At 43.3% G+C, this 17,466-nt stretch overlaps 1 protein-coding gene across 1 annotated transcript in view; it reads right to left on the reverse strand.

Annotated features, from left to right (window-relative positions):
* The window catches only part of lrp2a (low density lipoprotein receptor-related protein 2a), a 45,422-nt gene that overhangs the window by 15,547 nt on the left and 12,409 nt on the right, over positions 1-17,466 (reverse strand). The window contains exons 17-50 of the mRNA XM_069702523.1: positions 17,016-17,208; positions 16,121-16,246; positions 15,821-15,951; positions 15,482-15,619; positions 15,099-15,380; positions 14,718-14,957; positions 14,014-14,133; positions 13,391-13,507; positions 12,858-13,238; positions 12,507-12,521; positions 11,975-12,223; positions 11,191-11,402; positions 10,889-11,073; positions 10,545-10,773; positions 10,200-10,377; positions 9,861-9,989; positions 8,910-9,076; positions 7,838-7,981; positions 7,620-7,729; positions 6,926-7,103; positions 6,618-6,831; positions 6,280-6,519; positions 5,874-6,062; positions 4,090-5,022; positions 3,832-3,997; positions 3,594-3,752; positions 3,212-3,501; positions 2,926-3,126; positions 2,677-2,703; positions 2,532-2,567; positions 2,189-2,431; positions 1,965-2,090; positions 1,176-1,295; positions 458-589 (exon numbers count right to left, since the gene is read on the reverse strand). Coding sequence (XP_069558624.1) covers positions 458-589; positions 1,176-1,295; positions 1,965-2,090; positions 2,189-2,431; positions 2,532-2,567; positions 2,677-2,703; positions 2,926-3,126; positions 3,212-3,501; positions 3,594-3,752; positions 3,832-3,997; positions 4,090-5,022; positions 5,874-6,062; positions 6,280-6,519; positions 6,618-6,831; positions 6,926-7,103; positions 7,620-7,729; positions 7,838-7,981; positions 8,910-9,076; positions 9,861-9,989; positions 10,200-10,377; positions 10,545-10,773; positions 10,889-11,073; positions 11,191-11,402; positions 11,975-12,223; positions 12,507-12,521; positions 12,858-13,238; positions 13,391-13,507; positions 14,014-14,133; positions 14,718-14,957; positions 15,099-15,380; positions 15,482-15,619; positions 15,821-15,951; positions 16,121-16,246; positions 17,016-17,208 — 6,600 coding nt within the window. The remainder of the gene's footprint in view (positions 1-457; positions 590-1,175; positions 1,296-1,964; positions 2,091-2,188; positions 2,432-2,531; positions 2,568-2,676; positions 2,704-2,925; positions 3,127-3,211; positions 3,502-3,593; positions 3,753-3,831; positions 3,998-4,089; positions 5,023-5,873; positions 6,063-6,279; positions 6,520-6,617; positions 6,832-6,925; positions 7,104-7,619; positions 7,730-7,837; positions 7,982-8,909; positions 9,077-9,860; positions 9,990-10,199; positions 10,378-10,544; positions 10,774-10,888; positions 11,074-11,190; positions 11,403-11,974; positions 12,224-12,506; positions 12,522-12,857; positions 13,239-13,390; positions 13,508-14,013; positions 14,134-14,717; positions 14,958-15,098; positions 15,381-15,481; positions 15,620-15,820; positions 15,952-16,120; positions 16,247-17,015; positions 17,209-17,466) is intronic.

The raw sequence follows: 17,466 nt of genomic DNA on the forward strand, positions 1-17,466 counted from the left end.
GTTTGCAGTCTCCTACAGGGGCTCAGGCAGCACTGAAGACTTTAGCTTCAGGCGTCGTATTTTTTGGAGCACACATTGGTGAAATATAAGAATCTTGATCCACCTTGAGCCAGGAAACCAGAGAAAGGAGACATGCACAAAGTAACGAGTGAGGCAGGAGAAATCAGGAATGTCAGCTCCTTGGACCGGAGACCTTCGACAGGACACTAAGATGCTGGACACTCGCTGCCAGTATCTCCCCTACAACTCTCCCCCAGTGGTGTCTTCCTAAATCAGCCAGTATTCTGATTAACAACAGGATGAGGAGAGCAGAACAAAGCAAAGTCAAGAAGTGGACGGGAAAAAGAGGATGTTCTTTGAGGAGGGATGAAGAAGTGAGAAGCTGTAGAATAAGGTTAAAAAAGCAGAACCTGAAGTAATGGAAAGGAGAAAGGATGACTGCTGAAAGGATGCATACCACAATTGTGCCTTTGGTCCTCATCACTCATGTCACCACAGTCATTGTCCCCGTCACAGATCCAGGATGATGCAATGCACCTTCCATCATCACAGCGGAACTGATCTGGGTTGCAGGTTCTGACCAATGTGGCTGCAGAGACAAACCATAAACATTAGACTGGAGATAATACAGCAACCCAAACACAATGCTGTGACTGTATAATGTGTGCAAACTAATCTTTATCCAATGTAAATGTCAATCCCTTTGTATAACTTTTTTTCCAGTCTGTAATTACCAATTATCTCAGGTACTTCCCCCGCTGCTTTCCAGCTAATAAGGAAGTGAAATAAGACACTGGCAAAGCTTTCAAAATAGTCATGGCAACTCCACATTCCCATGCATGGTGAGCTATCTAAACAAAAGCCAAAGTGAGGCTCTGTAACCCCTGGTGGACAAAGGGAGGGGGAGGTGCTGTTTGTCAGAGGACATTGAGGGGCGTCACCACAGAGGAATGCAGCACACAATAGGAGGCCTGACTGACCACTCGTCAACAAAGAAATACACCAGTGACTCTCCTCTACATCACTCACAGAACTCTCTCACAGACTGAGAGAGAAGCAAACACACAATAAGTGAGCAGCTGATAACTGGGTGGTGGTGGTGGTGGTGGTGGGGCAGAGGCACAAAAGCCAAAAGGCCCATTTCATTTTGGGGGTGAGAGAGTTGTGTGACTCACTGCAGGAGAGGGGTTCATCAGAGCTGTCTGCGCAGTCGGCGCCTCCATCACAGTGCCAGTGGGCCGGGATGCAGCGACCGCTGGAGCAACGGAACTCACTTTGGGAACATGTGGATTCAGCTATGAAGATGTGGCAAGGCATGAAATCACTTGGAGGATTTGGCAGATTTAAGATCCCTTGGTTGCAACATATCATATATGCAAAATGACTTTTTGTTACAAGGTAATGGAGGTTACACAATCAAGATGAATGAAAAACAGTTTAATGCAAAAGTTACCAGGAAAAATGATATCGCCTTTCGGATTGATTCAGTTTGTGCGATTGTTGCTGAATGTTTTTCTCTTATATTCTTTTAGTTTTAAAGAGGAAACCGTATGCTACCTAGTAGAAACTGAAACTGGAGAATTCACACTGAAAAAGTGTGAAAAAAAAAGATAAATTCTAAAACGAGTCAATATGGATACAAACAAATTAATGGATTTTTGTGTGCCCTGTTAATTTAAGGTATTTTCCTACAATGCAATGCACATAGATGATGAAATGGCAGGAAAAATCTTTACGAATTGATGATGAAGGATATATAAAACTCTCAGAGGATCTCAGAAAACAAATATAAAACATTAAATAAAAACATGAAAAAAAACATGAAATATTAAATTCATGTTATTAATTACACGTGCACTTCTCCTGTAAGGACATGTGAGAGTATACAGTGTAAGAGGCCTATTTAGATTATATGACAAAAGAAAAAATACATCACTTCTTTATTGTAAAACTGCTGAACTCACCACAGTGTGTTGGGCTCTCGTCGCTCATATCTCCACAGTCGTTGTCTCCGTCACACAGGTATGATCGTGGGATGCAAATGTTGGTAGACTGACATTTTGTGTGTTCTGGCTGGCAAGTTCTCTCCGCTGAGATAATCATAAATGAAAACATATTTCACGAGTAAAAACCACTTTGATGAGTATTTACCGCTCTTTAATTCCTGCGGCAATCTAAGGATACTCACGACAGTTTTGTTCATCAGAGGTGCCGTTGTCATAGCAGTTGTTGATGCCGTTGCAAACATAATCCTTTGCAATGCAGCGCCCGTTGTTACAGGTGAACTCTGTGTTGAGGTCACAGGGCCTGAACAGACAGCCCTCTTCATCACTGTTGTCTCCACAGTCGTCATAGTGGTCACAGCGGTAGTGGTAAGGCACGCATCGCCCGTTGCCGCAGGTAAACACCGTAGGCTCACAGGTGTGGAAGGCTGCCAATCAGAATCAAGAAAAGGTCAGAGCTCTGGCCAATAGAGAGTGAGTTTAAGAGACACGGCGGCTGGTATTTTTAAGCATTGGAAGTTCATTTACCTGACAAGGCAATAAAGGAAGACAGCAACTGTGGGACTGCATGCCAAGACAAACACATTGATTCACACGTTAGCGTTGATTTGTGTTAGTACTTTGCGAGGAGCATGTTAATGGAAATTTAATCACAAAGTGCAAGAATACACACCAGCATAGCTGAAGATTGGTTTAGGTCCTGAGAAAGAAATTTGTTAAAGAAAAAAAGTACTTGTTATTATTAGTGAAGGTAAAGAACAGAAAATTTCAAAAAAAAGAGAAAAGAGAGGACATCGAATTCATTCATGCAGGAGGTGTGAGGGCTCTATGAGGATCACTATGGCTGGGAGATTTCTGACAATAAAGGAAGAAATGCAAATAGGGAACAAAATGTATTCAAGCTCTTTTAAGAAAACCCTACCACAGACTCTCTCCAACTCATCGCTGCCATCACCACAGTCGTTGTCATTGTCGCATTTCCACTGGGCTCGAATACAACGACCGTTCATACAGGTGAACTGGCCTGGCTGGCAGCGAGTCCCGTTGTCAGGGATGCAGTGCTTTTTGTCGGCCAGGTACCACCGGCCCTCCGATGGACACTGACACTCAGCTTCGTTAGGTCCTGACAAGACAAAATTACAGTTCAGTTCCTTTGTCGGTTTCAATTACTGCACTAAAAAAATATAAAGCAAAGTGACAGCTTGTACCTGGAGTACAAATGTGGCTGCAGCCTCCATTAAACTGCTGGCAGGGACTGTCACACTGCTGCTGCTTCCTGCTGGCCAAAACATGGATGTCCATTGGTCGAGATGGAAGGTTCTGAATCATGACTCTCATGTTCGAGCCATCGTGCTTGTTGGCCTGATAGATGCTGCGTGTGTTCCAGTCGGTCCAATAGATGAACTGGCCAAACATGGTCATCGCAAAGGGGTAGATGGCTGTGCTGACAATGACCTCCCGGTTGGACCCGGTGAGAGATGATCGCTCAATCTTCTGTCTGATGGCAGAGAAAATGATGACAAACAGGATAACAAGATAACAAGACATAAGGAAATTCACTTTTTGACAGCGGAATTTTTCAGAACTTACAAGCTGGCATCTGCCCAGTAGAGCCTCTCCTCTTCGTAGTCCAGGGATAGGCCATTTGGCCACACCAGGCTGCTGTTCACAATCTCTGTTCGGAAATTTCCACCTAAGGTGGCACGCTCAATCTTTGCATAGGTACCCCAGTCTGTCCAGTACATGTATCTGTGGAACGAGAGACGATTCATTAATAAGTGTCCAGTTTGATCTCCTGAACCGAGACAGTGTGCTGTGTCAGTCTTACCCCCTGCAGGGATCCAACATGATGGCCCTCGGCCTGGACACATGGGCGATAATAGTTATCTGAGAGCCGTCCACAGACATAGAGCTGATGCTCTGATTGACATAGTCACTGTAGTATATTCTTCTGTTTATCCAGTCAAAAGCGATGCCATCAGGAGCCCCGAGATCTGTCAGACCACAAAGACCAAAACAACATCAGTTTTAATGCTAGTATTAATCAACCAACAAACACAAGTAACAGTATAAGTGCAAAATATACCTGAAGCCACCACCACAGGAGCTGAGGTGGGAGAGGACAGGCTGATGTAGCTGATCTTGCTTGCTCCAGCACCTGAGCTCTGTGTGAAGTAGACCCTTCGGTCTGCGATGTCAAAATCCAGCGCCACCGACGTACGAGGCACATGAATGACAGGGAAGGGCAGGGCGTGGTCCTCCGGATCAAGTCGCAAGCTGCGCACTGTGCTTTCAGTCGTGTAAATGACGTAGTCATCCCTTGACACCACACAGCTCTCTTTATCTGCTGCAAGATTCCCAAAAGCACAGCTGCATTTCTTGCCTGCGGTGTTTGTGTCAAAATCTGGGAGGGCAAAGCAGAAGTGGGCGCAGCCTCCGTTGGCCTCCATGCAGGGGTTGTGGTTAAGCTCTTGGGGACTGGTTGGCTGAGTACGCTGGTCAAAGATTGTAACGTCCCTCAGCATATTGATGTTGTCCCGAATGACTGCAGGCTGCTCGGTGCTGCCTGGCTCTTTGCTTGCCCGGAACACCTTCTTCAGGTTTCTGTCCACCCAAATGATACTACTCTCAAACACCGTGATCCCGTAAGGAGTTGGGTAGCGGGTGCCATACCTGACTACCTCAGTCTCCCCTCCCTGGGGGTTAACTCGCGCAATCATATCCAGAGAGTCATCTACCCAGTAGACGAAGCCCGTTTGCCAGTCCAGAGCGAGCCCTCGTGGGGTGATAATCCCTGAAGACACTAGAATCGTGCGGTTGGTCCCGTCCAAGAGTGCTCGCTCAATTTTGGGGTTCTGACCATAATCAGCCCAAAACAAGTATCTGTTTCTGGGGTCAACAACAATGTGGCGTGGCATGTCCACCTGGGTCTTCAGCAGCACCCTGCGGAAAGTTGTGTTCAGGCAGAGTACCTCAACATATGTCTCAGTCAGGAAGGCGTTGGTGAAATACAAATTCCCTGAGGACAGAATCCAGAAAAGTCTTAAAGTGGGATCAGACAGTAAATTTACCAGTCAGGATGTCCTGAATCACAAAAAGATAAGATAAACTGGAAAAGAAGCTGGTAATGCTTGGAATATAAATCTAATATACTGGTTGACAGCATGATTGGGTAATCAGTACTAAACAGATATTCTGTTGTCGCCTAATTTACAGTGATGCAATCATAAATGAGTCAGAAGCAAACTATTTTTCTGCCTAAAGCTCTTTTTGTCAGAAACAGCTGAGTTCTTGTCACCCATAAATGCTATAAAAATAAACTTTACTTTACTTTACTTACTCCCAGATCTCCCTTCTTTCATAGGCCAACACTGTTAAAACTTCTTAACTTTACTCACATAAAATGAAACTCTTGGTTGCCTTAGAAAGATTTGGTATTTTAGGCAGCAAAAGTAATAGAAGTCATTAGAATATACTTGATATAAGCACAAAACTGTTAAACAAAAGGAAAGGCTTATACACACAACATTTGCAACACTTCAAGTGAAAAAATAATTTTAATGGCTAAATATAACTCATGAATGCTATCGAAGTAATACTGTTTCTGCTGGTGAAGCTGGAATACAATATATTATATGCTATAACATAAGGGTAAGATGCCCTTCACTGCAAAGAACATAATCAGTTAAAAGCCAACAACTCTGTAAATAGTGTCATCTTTTTCTAATGTTAGAAGTTGTAGAATTAGAGATGCAACAAGTGAGGTATTGAATCTTTAAACATCCTAAAATGGAAATTGAGTTAGCTGTAGACGACCACATTACTTTCGTGGTAGACAAAACATGTCCCGAAATGAACACAACAGCATACCTGCAGCCCAGTCAATAGCAATGCCTCGTATCCCGTTGCGTCCTATTCCAGATGTTACTATGCTACGTAATCCGGAGCCATCTGGCTTGATCCGTCTGACCCCGTTCTGAGTCGCCACAGTGCTGCTGAAGTCACACCAGTAGATGAAACCAGAAGCCATGTGCACATCGATGTGTAAAGCATTACGGCCTGTAAGAGGATAATCCAGTCATCAGAAGCCATTGTTGTTACTTCAAACACAAAGATCATATCATCAGTTGATATCTTAATACTCTGCCAGTCATTCAGTTCACTACTGCACATAAATTCTGTTCTTTTTTTGACAAGAATTAACACACATTTTGGAAACTTTATTACCTAAAATTATTACATGCTGCATCGTAAACAATACGTAAGAATCACTGACCTCTCCCAGCCACGGGCACCATGGCCTCAGAGTGGTCTGACCCCTCCAGAGTGAAGCCTTTGATAGCAGACAGAGTGGAGATGACAGCAAAGGACTGGTAGGGAGCGCACGTCCTGTTGTCGGCGTTAAGTTCAAAGCCTGTGGCACACCCACAGGTAAACAGTCCCTGTGGCCGAGGCAGACAGAGCTGCTCACACACTCCCATATTGTTGGTGCAGCCATTAGATGTACCTGCAGATGCTGAGTTTGCAGAGAAAATACAGTGTGACACATGCAAGGAACAGCAACAAGCCTAAACAGTTTGCTTTTCATTGACGACGTGTGCTTGTGCCACTTACTGTCTCGAAAATGAACTTTGAGAACTCTGAGTCCAGACACGTTGTCTCGCAACACAACCTTGTTGGCACCCGTAGACTTGTCCACACGCTCGATGACCTCGAAGTCGCGGTCAGTGAAGTAGAGGTAGTTGTTATGGACAGCCACACCCCAGGGGTGAGACAGGCCGGTCACTATGGTGATGCGGTTACTTCCATCTGGATCGCCACGCTCAATCTGTTGCAATTCAGCACCAGACGGGAAATTAAATGGAATATTCGATAATCAACATTAAAGTGCAGAACACTTACACAAGAGAGTAAAGACCCACCGAGCCAGTGCTTGTAACAGCCCAGTACAGCTTGTTCTCCTGGAGGTCCACAGTGAGGAACTCGATGTGATCGAGGTTGTTGGTGAACAGAGTGACAGGGTTTAAGCCATCCATGTCTGCAGATGCCACCTTGGCGGGGATGCCACTCTCTGTTCCCTGGTCTGTCCAGTATAGTTTTCTTAAGAATGTGAAAGATTTCAGGTCAGTGTGTTTCAGACTGTAGCAATTTAGTTTTAGATATACTGTATATACAGTATATTACTATTTGATAGTCCTACATGTTATAATTAAGAGATACAAATTGTTACCGCTAAATAAGCAGCAAAGACAATCGCCTACATTTGCAGTGATATCAAAACACTTTCTGGGATTCATGCGGTGTCTTCGGTTTTCAGTAAGTCAGATCATTTTCACAGTTCATAGAGGAGCAGCTCGGAGACCGGCGGTTGGATTATCATAGAGTGTAAGTACCCACATCGGCATCATAATGTATTAAGAGTGAGAAGAGATATCATAGAAATGTCTTTCTTGTTTCCTGACTGTACATTGCTCGGGTTTTAGAGTGCAGTGGAGTATTCAGTAACAGCAGTTGAGATCTCTCTAGAGGCAGAGCAGATGGCAGTGAGGAGGCTGTCAGAGCTCAGTAGCTGTGGGGTTGAGTGTCAGTGCCAGGACTGTGCTAAATGGGGCTTACCCACGTGCTGGGTCCACTGCAATGCCAACAGGACTGCCAGCGCCAGTTGGAGAGCCGTTATTTGTGATTAGAGTTTTCCGGTACTGTACCTCCCCTTTCAACTTTAAAACCTGGCCGTACACAAACACAAACAGGTGCAATTATTGTACTGCATAATTGTGTTGTGGCTTTATTTGCTCTAATTTTCAATTTACAGGCAAAATAATTATTTGTCTCACCTCAATAGATTGTGTAGCTGGATTGGTGTAGTACAGGTTCTCTGTTATCCAGTCCAAAGCCAGGCCAACAGGGGAGCCAAGAATGGCTGCAGGGGCAAACTCTGTCCTGTTAGTACCATCTGACTTCACCCTGTGGATCTCACCCTGGTGGACAAAGGAAAACATATTAACCTCAAACCCTGCTGAATGTGCGTGTGTGGAGTGAAACTTGTGTTGAGTTTTCCTGGCACGTTTTAACTGAATTTGTATTGTTAACATGATCAAAAATATCCTTGGAGGACAAGTCAAGTTCTGAACTGAACTGTGACAGCCCAGTGATGTGACCAGAACAGGGGAAGTCTTTCCTTTTGTAAGTATTTAAGTTACGTCACTTGATCAACATCAGCACACTTTACACCTGTTTTTGTGGCCAGTGGAATTCACTGTGGACGTGAGCAGAGAACACAAATCATTTTGTGTCACTCTGGAAAACATAGGAAATCAGGTCAGAAGCACAACCCAGTGGATTTTCTTTGACATTTGTGGGGTTTTGCACCATGAATTCATCGCCCCGGGTCAGACTGTCAACACCCAGTTCTCCTGTGAGGTTCTGAAAGGTCTGAGAGACCCGATGGCGCTTTGGTTCTCTAACGTGACAACGTGGCCGCTTAGTGTGTTCAAAACACGTTTGTCACCCACATCAACACAATCGTTGCTCCCCACTCCACCTTCTCACTGGATTTGGCTCCCTGAGTTTTTTTTTGTTCTCCAAAAAAAAAATCGTAAATGCTCAGAAATCAGTGGTCGCAAAAACGCATGTAACAAAGATGCTGATGTTGATCAAATGATGCAACTTGGAATACTTAATCGAGGTTATCTCTTGGCGCTGCTCTGTGCACATCATTGTGCAGCACTTTGTTCGTGTACAACAGGAACAGTCTTTGGAACATTTTCATTGCCGCTTGTACAGTACATGCAGAGTATGTCTTATGTGCTGGACGTCCAGCAGCACTGCACCTCTGCACAATGTTTGAGAATCTCATTTACTGTAGCATGTTGTGAAGACAGACATTGATTCTGTACAGTGACTTACTGGGTGCTCTACCCAGTAGATGGCCTGTTCACTGTCATCAAAGTCAACATCGTAGCCGTTTTGAAGCCCAGCAACGGGAACCATGGCATCATTACTCTTGTCATCTGGGTTCAAGGAAATGCCGTAGATGATGCTGTCTCTCACAACCACCAGGAAAGGATCCTCAACTAAAAAATAAACAGACAATACAAAAGCATTCAGAAAAAAGGAACTAAGAACAGAAATACAACCAGTTCTTCTTACAGTGCAACAACAAACTAAAAACAAAAAGGATGTATGCTGCCAGGATGTGGATTGAGCCCACGGTAATCAAAAAATAAAAGTTGCTTTAGGTGTATTATATCTGGTGCAACTTAAGGATCCCAAGCTAAAAGGCCTTTATCTATAAAAGAGGATTGACTGGTGAAAGCTGGTTCCACAATCTGATTTGCTTTGTCATCAGAGATTATAATCAATGAATGGTTGTAGGGCATTTTCATTCTTGGATAATCATTAGCCTCAGGGGGAGTCAGTGTTCTGCTCGGTTTGAATGGGCTGAAACCTGAGATGAGTTAAGCTGTTGACCTAACGCGGACTCCCTGGACTTTGAATTAAAGATCCTTTGTCTTCTTAAGACCTTGAAAGACACGCTTATATGATTCTTAATATTTATGACTGGAACAGCAGTTTACAAGAAAATCTAAATGGGAGACTGTTGACAAGTACCTGGATCGATCTATAATACGAGGTAGTGTTTTCAGAGGTTTCTTCTCATACCAACACTGAGATAGTTCTACATAGAGCATGCAAGAATCATCAATTCTGCAATAAGAGTTTTGCTCTGTTACAACATTAACCACACCTGAGATTAATACCTTATGACTATATCAACTTATCAACTGAATCTGACCCGACTTCCTTTTTCATCAAACTGAGTGATGAGAGTTTTTCTCCATTTGGCAGGATGCATACCTCTGGTGCAGGTGATCTGGTCTGCTGCCAGTGTCCAGCCTGAGGGGCAGGCACATGAGTAGTACCTTGGTCCAACAGCAGACAGGAGGCAGATATGAGTACAGGAGCTCCTCAGGCAGAGAGTTTCCCCTAGAAATTGTCAAACATGTACACACAAACACACCAGCAAAGAGTCAACAGATCATCCTTAAATGCACTTGCAAACAAACAATGGACCTTCTGCATACAGGCATTAATATATATAAGAACTACCAATCCAATGCATGAGGTCAACATTATTGTCAACATCAGCAAATACTGATGCCACAGAGACTGTTATGTTCAGTATATTTGTCATACCTGCCGGCTGCCTGGCTGGATGTACTGCTACCAGACCCATGGGCTGAGGGAGGTTGAACAGCATCACTGTCTGGTTCTCCCCATGCCACTTATGAGCTCGCATCACACGGTTGATGTATCTGTCGGTCCAATAGACAAAATCCTCAAAAATGGTAATTGCGTGGGGATGTTGCAGTACCTTTTCATAGAGAGTAGCAAAAGAAAAAAAGTGTGTCTTACACATGCTATTCAAAAGGAAAATTGAATGTGCTCTGTTCATCTTTAGATTATTACCATAATTATTATCTCTACAGATAATTTAGAAAATATATCACAAGCATAAAGTCTGCCATCTCATACACTCACCAGGTCGCTGGCTAAAACTTGTTTCCTGTTGTTGCCATTATAATCGCAGTAGTCGATGAAATCCAAGTAGGCATCAGCAAAGTACAACAAGTTGTTGGGATAGTCTATGGTTAGACCATTGGGCCAATACAGTTTGTTGTTTATGATAATAGTCCTCAGTTTTCCATCCATGCTGGCCCTCTCGATGCGCGGGTTCCTCCCCCAGTCGGTCCAGAACATCAGGTGAGCACTACAACAACGAAAAAACATCTTAAAACACCAGCTATTTTCCTGATTAAATGCAGTACCCTTGAAATACATGACATTAAATAGCACATAGGACCAAAACAAAACTTTTTTCTGACCTGTCTCTTGGGTCCAGCACAAGGCCTCGAGGGTTCGTGACATTTTCACTAACTAATACTGTTCGGTGGGTGCCGTCCAGCTTAGACACTTCAATGGTCTCCAGGACGTAGTCAGTCCAGTACAAGTTCCTTCCCACCCAGTCCACAGCAAGGCTCTCTGTCACAGTCACTCCACTGTCAAATATCTGTCCACAAGAGATTGTTCTTATGAGTACAGATGAAAATGACAAAATTCAGTCAGCACAGAAAGTTTTTGTGAAATACGTCTGCAGTGAAAAAAAAAGGGAACAAACTGAACTCACCACAGTTCTATCACTGCCGTTCTTATGAGAACTCCAGATTCTGTCCTGGCTTGTATCGGACCAGAACACCCGGTCCGTGACGGAGTCAAAATCCAAGGCCACGATGTTGCGTCCATCTCGAACCAGTGACCGGACAACATTCGGCTGAGTAGTTATGTCATCTTCTACAATCTGATTTCGACTAGCCACCAGCAGGAACGCTTGACGAGAATCTGGAAACAGACAGCAAACCTCTGTTACTTATTTTTCATGTCCATTATTATGCTAATAGGAGCTGTTATCGCCTTTTGCATGTTGACAAAAACTATACAACAAGACAGTTAAATAGACTCTACTCAGATGGCAATCCTTTGGGAATGCACCGTTGTTCAAATAATGTCCTATTGTATCGCAAAGCCTCTCAGCGGGTTATCTGTGTGGAAGAGGAGCTCATGTCAGGCACGCTCCCCATAAACAGCCCTTTGTTTGTGATTATGTCCTAATTACACCATTGATGGCCAGTGAGTGACGTATGTTATTTGTCTTATCTCCCGAAATCAGAGCAGCAAAGAAAGACAAGGGAGAAGAAAGACAGTGTTGCAGTCTGGCGGCCGAGCTTCCCCTTCATGGTTGCCGCTTCCCAGCATATTGGGGAAAACTGAGCTGTATCGGTAAATCATGTTAAAACAAAGATCACTGTCGGACCGATAATATGCCAACTTCCTAGTTTAGCGCATTATAAAATGACAAGTTGTTATTTAAAACTACCGTGGGAACAATGTGTTTAAGTCATATCCCTGCTCACCTGATGCCTTGCAGGTACGCTGGTCTGCTTCAAGAGTGTAACCATCCTGGCAGTGGCAGCGGAAAGTGCCTCTCTCATTAAAGCAGTGCTGGCTACACAGGCCAGGGGGATTACACTCGTCCATATCCTCACAGGTTTTGGAGTCATTGCTCAGCTGATAACCCACAGGGCATGTGCACTGGGCCCCAAACGGGCCTTGGATACATCCATGGGTGCAGCCAGCATTGTTGTCAGAGCAGCTCTCCTGGTCTGAGTAGAAAGCAGGGAAAGCACAATTTTAGTACTGAAAGAATTTAAATTTCCCATTAATATACATGCTGCACTTTAATGATAATGAACAAAGCACTCACTACTTTAATTAGGTGTCCTCAGAATTGCTTTTCTGAGCCCAAACTATTTTTGATACTTTTTTGTGGTACGAGATTGATTGATTTAAGACTATTAAAATAATTAACTGAGATGTTGCATCTGTTGAAACACAAATCAAAACTACGTTCAGCATTTCTATCAATGATTGAAAGTTTTTTCCTACCTGGCAAAGGCTCATCTGAAAGTTGTGAAAAAGGCAAGAAAGGAAAATCACAGATCATTTTCAGGTTAATACAGGACAAATCACACACATGCTTGATTTCAACACAAGAATCCAAAGACAAACAGATGACATCCAACACAAAATTTCAGTGAAATTAAGCCTCTTGTGTTTATAGCATACAAAAACAAGGACAATTAAACAAACATTAAACAAAATCAGATGAGAGATTGATCCCGTGTGTCTTGTGATGTGAAAATGTAATTGGATTCGAGGTAGCCAGACTTGGAAATAAAACAACCCTAAAAGACAAAGGAGATGTTCCAGACTGAAGACAACGGAGAAGAGACTTACTGCAGAGCGGAGACTCGTCAGCACTGTTAGGGCAGTCAGGAGTGTTGTCACACACTGTGGTGAGGTTGATGCAAACACTGTGGCCAGGACACTGCCATTGCCAACTTGGACATCGGAAAGGTGGCGTGGGACAGTCTCTTTCATCGCTCATGTCCCTGCAGTCGTTGTCGCCATCGCAAATCCAGCTGCGTAACACACAGTTTCCGTTATCACAGCGGTAGAGCGAGGAGGGGCAGGTGCGAGGTGGGCAGGCGTGGTGCTCGTCACTGCCGTCCTCGCAGTCTGGATGCCCATCACACTCCCACGTGGAGGGGACACAGCTCCCATCTGACTGGCACTGAAACTCGCTCTCGTGGTGGCACATCCCCGAGGGCCTGGTCGCTGAGATATAGTCAGAAACACCCAAACAGAGCATTAGCACAGTCCCAGATTATTGACATTTAACATATATTACAACCTTGTACATAATTATGTAAGACTAAGTAATGCTTCAGTAGTATAAGGTCTGACCACAGACGTATTTGAATACTTACGACAGTTTTGTTCATCTGAGCGATCAGTGCAGTCAAAGACTCCATCACATCGGTAGTAGGAGTTGATACACTGGTGACCACCGGAGCACTTGAACTCACTCACAGTGCAGTTAAAGGCTGAAAAGTCAAGTTGAGTATGTTAATTAAATATATCTGCAGTTGTGTGTGTTTGCTGAGCTCAGTTTCTGTACAATACAGGTAACGAGATCAATAAATTAAGAAGCTCAGTAAATGCTTGTTGAATTTTACAGAGCATTTAATTGACCTCTACACCTTTTGCAGGATGTGTAGCTGGTAAAAACAGAACATTGCTGAACGCATGACATGAGTGAAACAATGAATGAATTTTCTAATTGGGAATATTGGCAAATAAAGCACCAGTTCACAATATCTGAGTTTACAAGATCTTAGGGAAGTCAGGTACATAACACCTGATACGCAGTGATCTGCTGAACAAGTAACTTTATTCATTTTATAAAAATAAGTAAAAGGGAAATACACTGATTCTATGAAATACGCACTTGTGCTGCAAATGAAAAACTTCATGTGTTGTAAGTAAGAAACAAATGAGATCAGCAATGATATTTAAGTCCATGGAAACTGAAATGGAAAAAGCTACTCACTGCATCCCCGCTCGTCCGCTCCATCCACACAGTCCCTATCCCCATCACACACATAGGTGGGGTCGATACAGCGGTGGTCTGGACACGGAAACTGTTCTGGATGGCAGGTACTTCCCAGATCTGTCAACACAAATTGTTAAACAAGAGTATGAGCCTGTGGACTAACGTCCTACCCTTTCTTGGCTGATGCATAGAATCCTGTGCAAGTCTTAGTTTAAAACCATTTAAATTTTTGTAGATGAACAACAACCATGCGATAATAGTTTCATCATGGCGACTGTGTATAATTCAGTGTTGTCTGAGTGCATAAATAGCTAAGTAACTCTTTTCCTATTAGGGAACCTGACATTGGTGGTAAATTTAACATCCTAACTGTCTGATCCTCGACACACTTACAAGCATGTACAGAATAATGCTTTTATTGAAATCTCCAGTTATCTCCAGTGGCCTATATAGGTGAATCTATCATTTTTGTAAAAACGGTGCATTAAATTTGACTTCAACTCACTAGACATGAAATGTTTTTTTTGCCAACCTTTTTCAGTATTTTCTGAATTAAATTCACTCTTTCTCCACCATATTTGCTTTCTGAAATACATTTCTGGCATTTACAAAAAAACAACAACAACCTCAAAGCAAATCCTACTAAATTTATAATTCCTATATACTACACAATTTTAAATTGTTAGCCTAAAGAGACTTACAGCAGTCAGCTTCATCTGAACTGTCCCCACAATCGTTATCAGTATCGCAACGCCAGGTATGAGGGATGCAGCGGTGGTTGGCACAGGTAAACTGATTGGCAGGACATGTTCCTGGCACCTGAGTGGGGCAGTTGTTCTCATCACTGTTATCAAAACAGTCATTGTGGCCATCACAGCGCCATCCAGCAGGCACACAGTGCTGATTGGCACAGGTGAATGCAGAGGGGGAACAAGTGGTGTCTGAAAAAAAGAAAGATGTTATCTTCATTTTAGTCCAAATTAACATGAACTAAATAAAAAACAAAAAACAAAGGTGAGAAACAGTTTTACTCTGGTCAGGTGGTGTCAGTATAATAAACTGGATTTAAGAAAAAAAATTACTGTTAATTCCACAGTTGACTTCGTCACTGTTGTCATGGCAGTCGTCAACACCGTCGCATCTGTAGCTGTTTGGGACACATTTGCCGTTGCCACAGGAGAAGGAGTTGGCTCCACACTGCAGTGTGGGGGGCTCGTTGGAAGAGTCCTCCACACATGTCTGCTGGTTGGGCGACAGCTTCATGCCATACGGGCAGCCACACACCCTCTGTGAGTCCGGCGCTGGGAAGCAGAAATGGCTGCAGTCTCCGTTAGGATTTGTCTGTCTGTTGCAGAAGTTGGAACCTGAGAAGAGCAAAGGAGGGTAACTGCCAGGAATATGACTGACAAGTGTGAGCTGCAGCGACGCATGAATAGTGAAAGGAACAGAGAATGAGGCTACCGACCAGTCTGAGAGTTGGAGTTGAAAGACTTGACGTGCATGATGTGGCTGATTCCTCTTCTGATAATGACCATCTCCCCACCATCAGTCTTGCGCACACGTACGATGCCACCCAGGCGCCAGTCAGTGAAATATGCATAGCCTTAATGGAACAGGAGCAACAGAGCACAGCCTCAGTTACTTCATCTTTCATCGCCTCCTGCTAACAGTAATTGCTCTTTTGACATGCTCACCGTTAAAGAAAGACCTACAAACCACAGTCAACTCCCGTGAAATTGACTCCCTCTTTATTTAGATCAAATATGTGCAATGGATATATATGCAGCTTATTGCCAGACCTCACCTTCAAAAATGGTGAGGCCAAATGGATGGGAGATCTGGGATATGCGATCCAAAGAGAGCCTGTTCTGCCCATTAAAATTGCTGTGCTCAATTTTGTCGAAGAAGGCATCCACCCAATACAGACGCATTGAGCTGTGTGGTGATCAAAGCAAAGAAACATGAGGAGATTATTGAGTTAAATGCAATCATTTACAGGTTCAAATGTCTTCTTTTTTTTTTATCTTTAGCAAAACAAAGAATTGCATTGGTATATTTTTTTGATTTATCTGCTGGGCATGTGAATGTATGACATTTAGCTCACCTCCAGTCAATAGCGAGGCCGTTCGGCCAGCCAAGAGTCGTGTTTACAATAGACAGGGCATGTGACCCGTCACCCCAAGCCCTCATAATCTTCGCTGGCCGGTACCAGTCAGTCCAAAAAATATACCTGATGGAGCAAAATGAACAAGGCTCGAAGTCAGAATTCATTCAACCTGTTCCTACTTGAAAACTTTTAACCATCTACTTGTGTGTTATATTTATTTATATACTATTTTGGATACTTCCACAACATGGAGCTTTTCTGTTTAAGCCAACTTCTTAGTGTTAACTACAATACTGCCCTTCACACTCAGCTAATCTCAGCTGTTGGACACAGAGGCCTTATGACTTTGACGCTATTGGAAACAACAGCTTGTTCTAAATAAGAATTCCTTTTATCAGGTGGGGGCTTAAATTGTGGACAGTTTATGAATGGGTGACTACCAGACATAAATACTTGGTTTTGTAGACTTCTCTGTTCTTAACAGCACAGAAAGCTACAAATCCCCTAGTTTCGGTTAATATATTTAGTAATATGTAAACACATATGATGAATACCCTTATGGTTACTGTAAAATTGCTGCTTAGACCTCTAACTAAAGTGTATTCAATTACAGTGGGTTTTAAACTATCTAAAAGCTTTCATGTTCACGTCAGAGTTATCTCATGGTGTTATATGTAAAACATCTTGCCCTCTACAATCCCATAACCAAGGCTTTGCAAGCAAAGTCTGAATCCCATTGAATCCATACAAACCTAAGGCATTTCTATGTTTTTTAGTTGAGTTTGCATTACCAGTATAAGCTCCTCCCACTGGTGGGTAAGCAAAATACCAGTAATTCTTATTTAGAGACCATAGTAACAAAAAATCTAGTAATTCTGGTGTGTCGATTTACCCAATTAAAGGATGCACCACGATAGCCCTCGGGTTGTTGAGGTTACGTACGATGGCCCTCCTGGACTTATCAGCGAGCTTCATGACAGATATACTCCTGTATCGTGGGTCAGTCCAGTAGAGGTTTTTTGAAATCCAGTCGTAAGCCAGGTCCTCCACTCCATCCACTCTGTTGGCTGCCAGTACCTCCCTGCCTGTGCAGATCAAAGCAGTCAGAGCACCATTTAACACAGAGATGAAAGAGGAACATATTTAAATAAATAGGCTGTCAGCTTGCATTTTCCTCTTGTGGACCGGACAGAAAGAACTACAGTAACTCCAAAAACAACATCCCTGATCAGAGCAGCGGCGTTTCTTTTTTTGTGTGGTGTGACTGCTCGTGGACAGTAGTAGCAACTTGCACAGTTTAGGAGGTAGTTAAAAAATGCTTGGTAAGGCACTCTTACTCTTAT

Source organism: Brachyistius frenatus, unplaced genomic scaffold (assembly GCF_029030835.1).
Source record: "Brachyistius frenatus isolate BFR_SWC_R1_liver_20210118 unplaced genomic scaffold, ASM2903083v1 Contig_42, whole genome shotgun sequence".
Taxonomy (NCBI): Eukaryota; Metazoa; Chordata; class Actinopteri; family Embiotocidae; genus Brachyistius; species Brachyistius frenatus.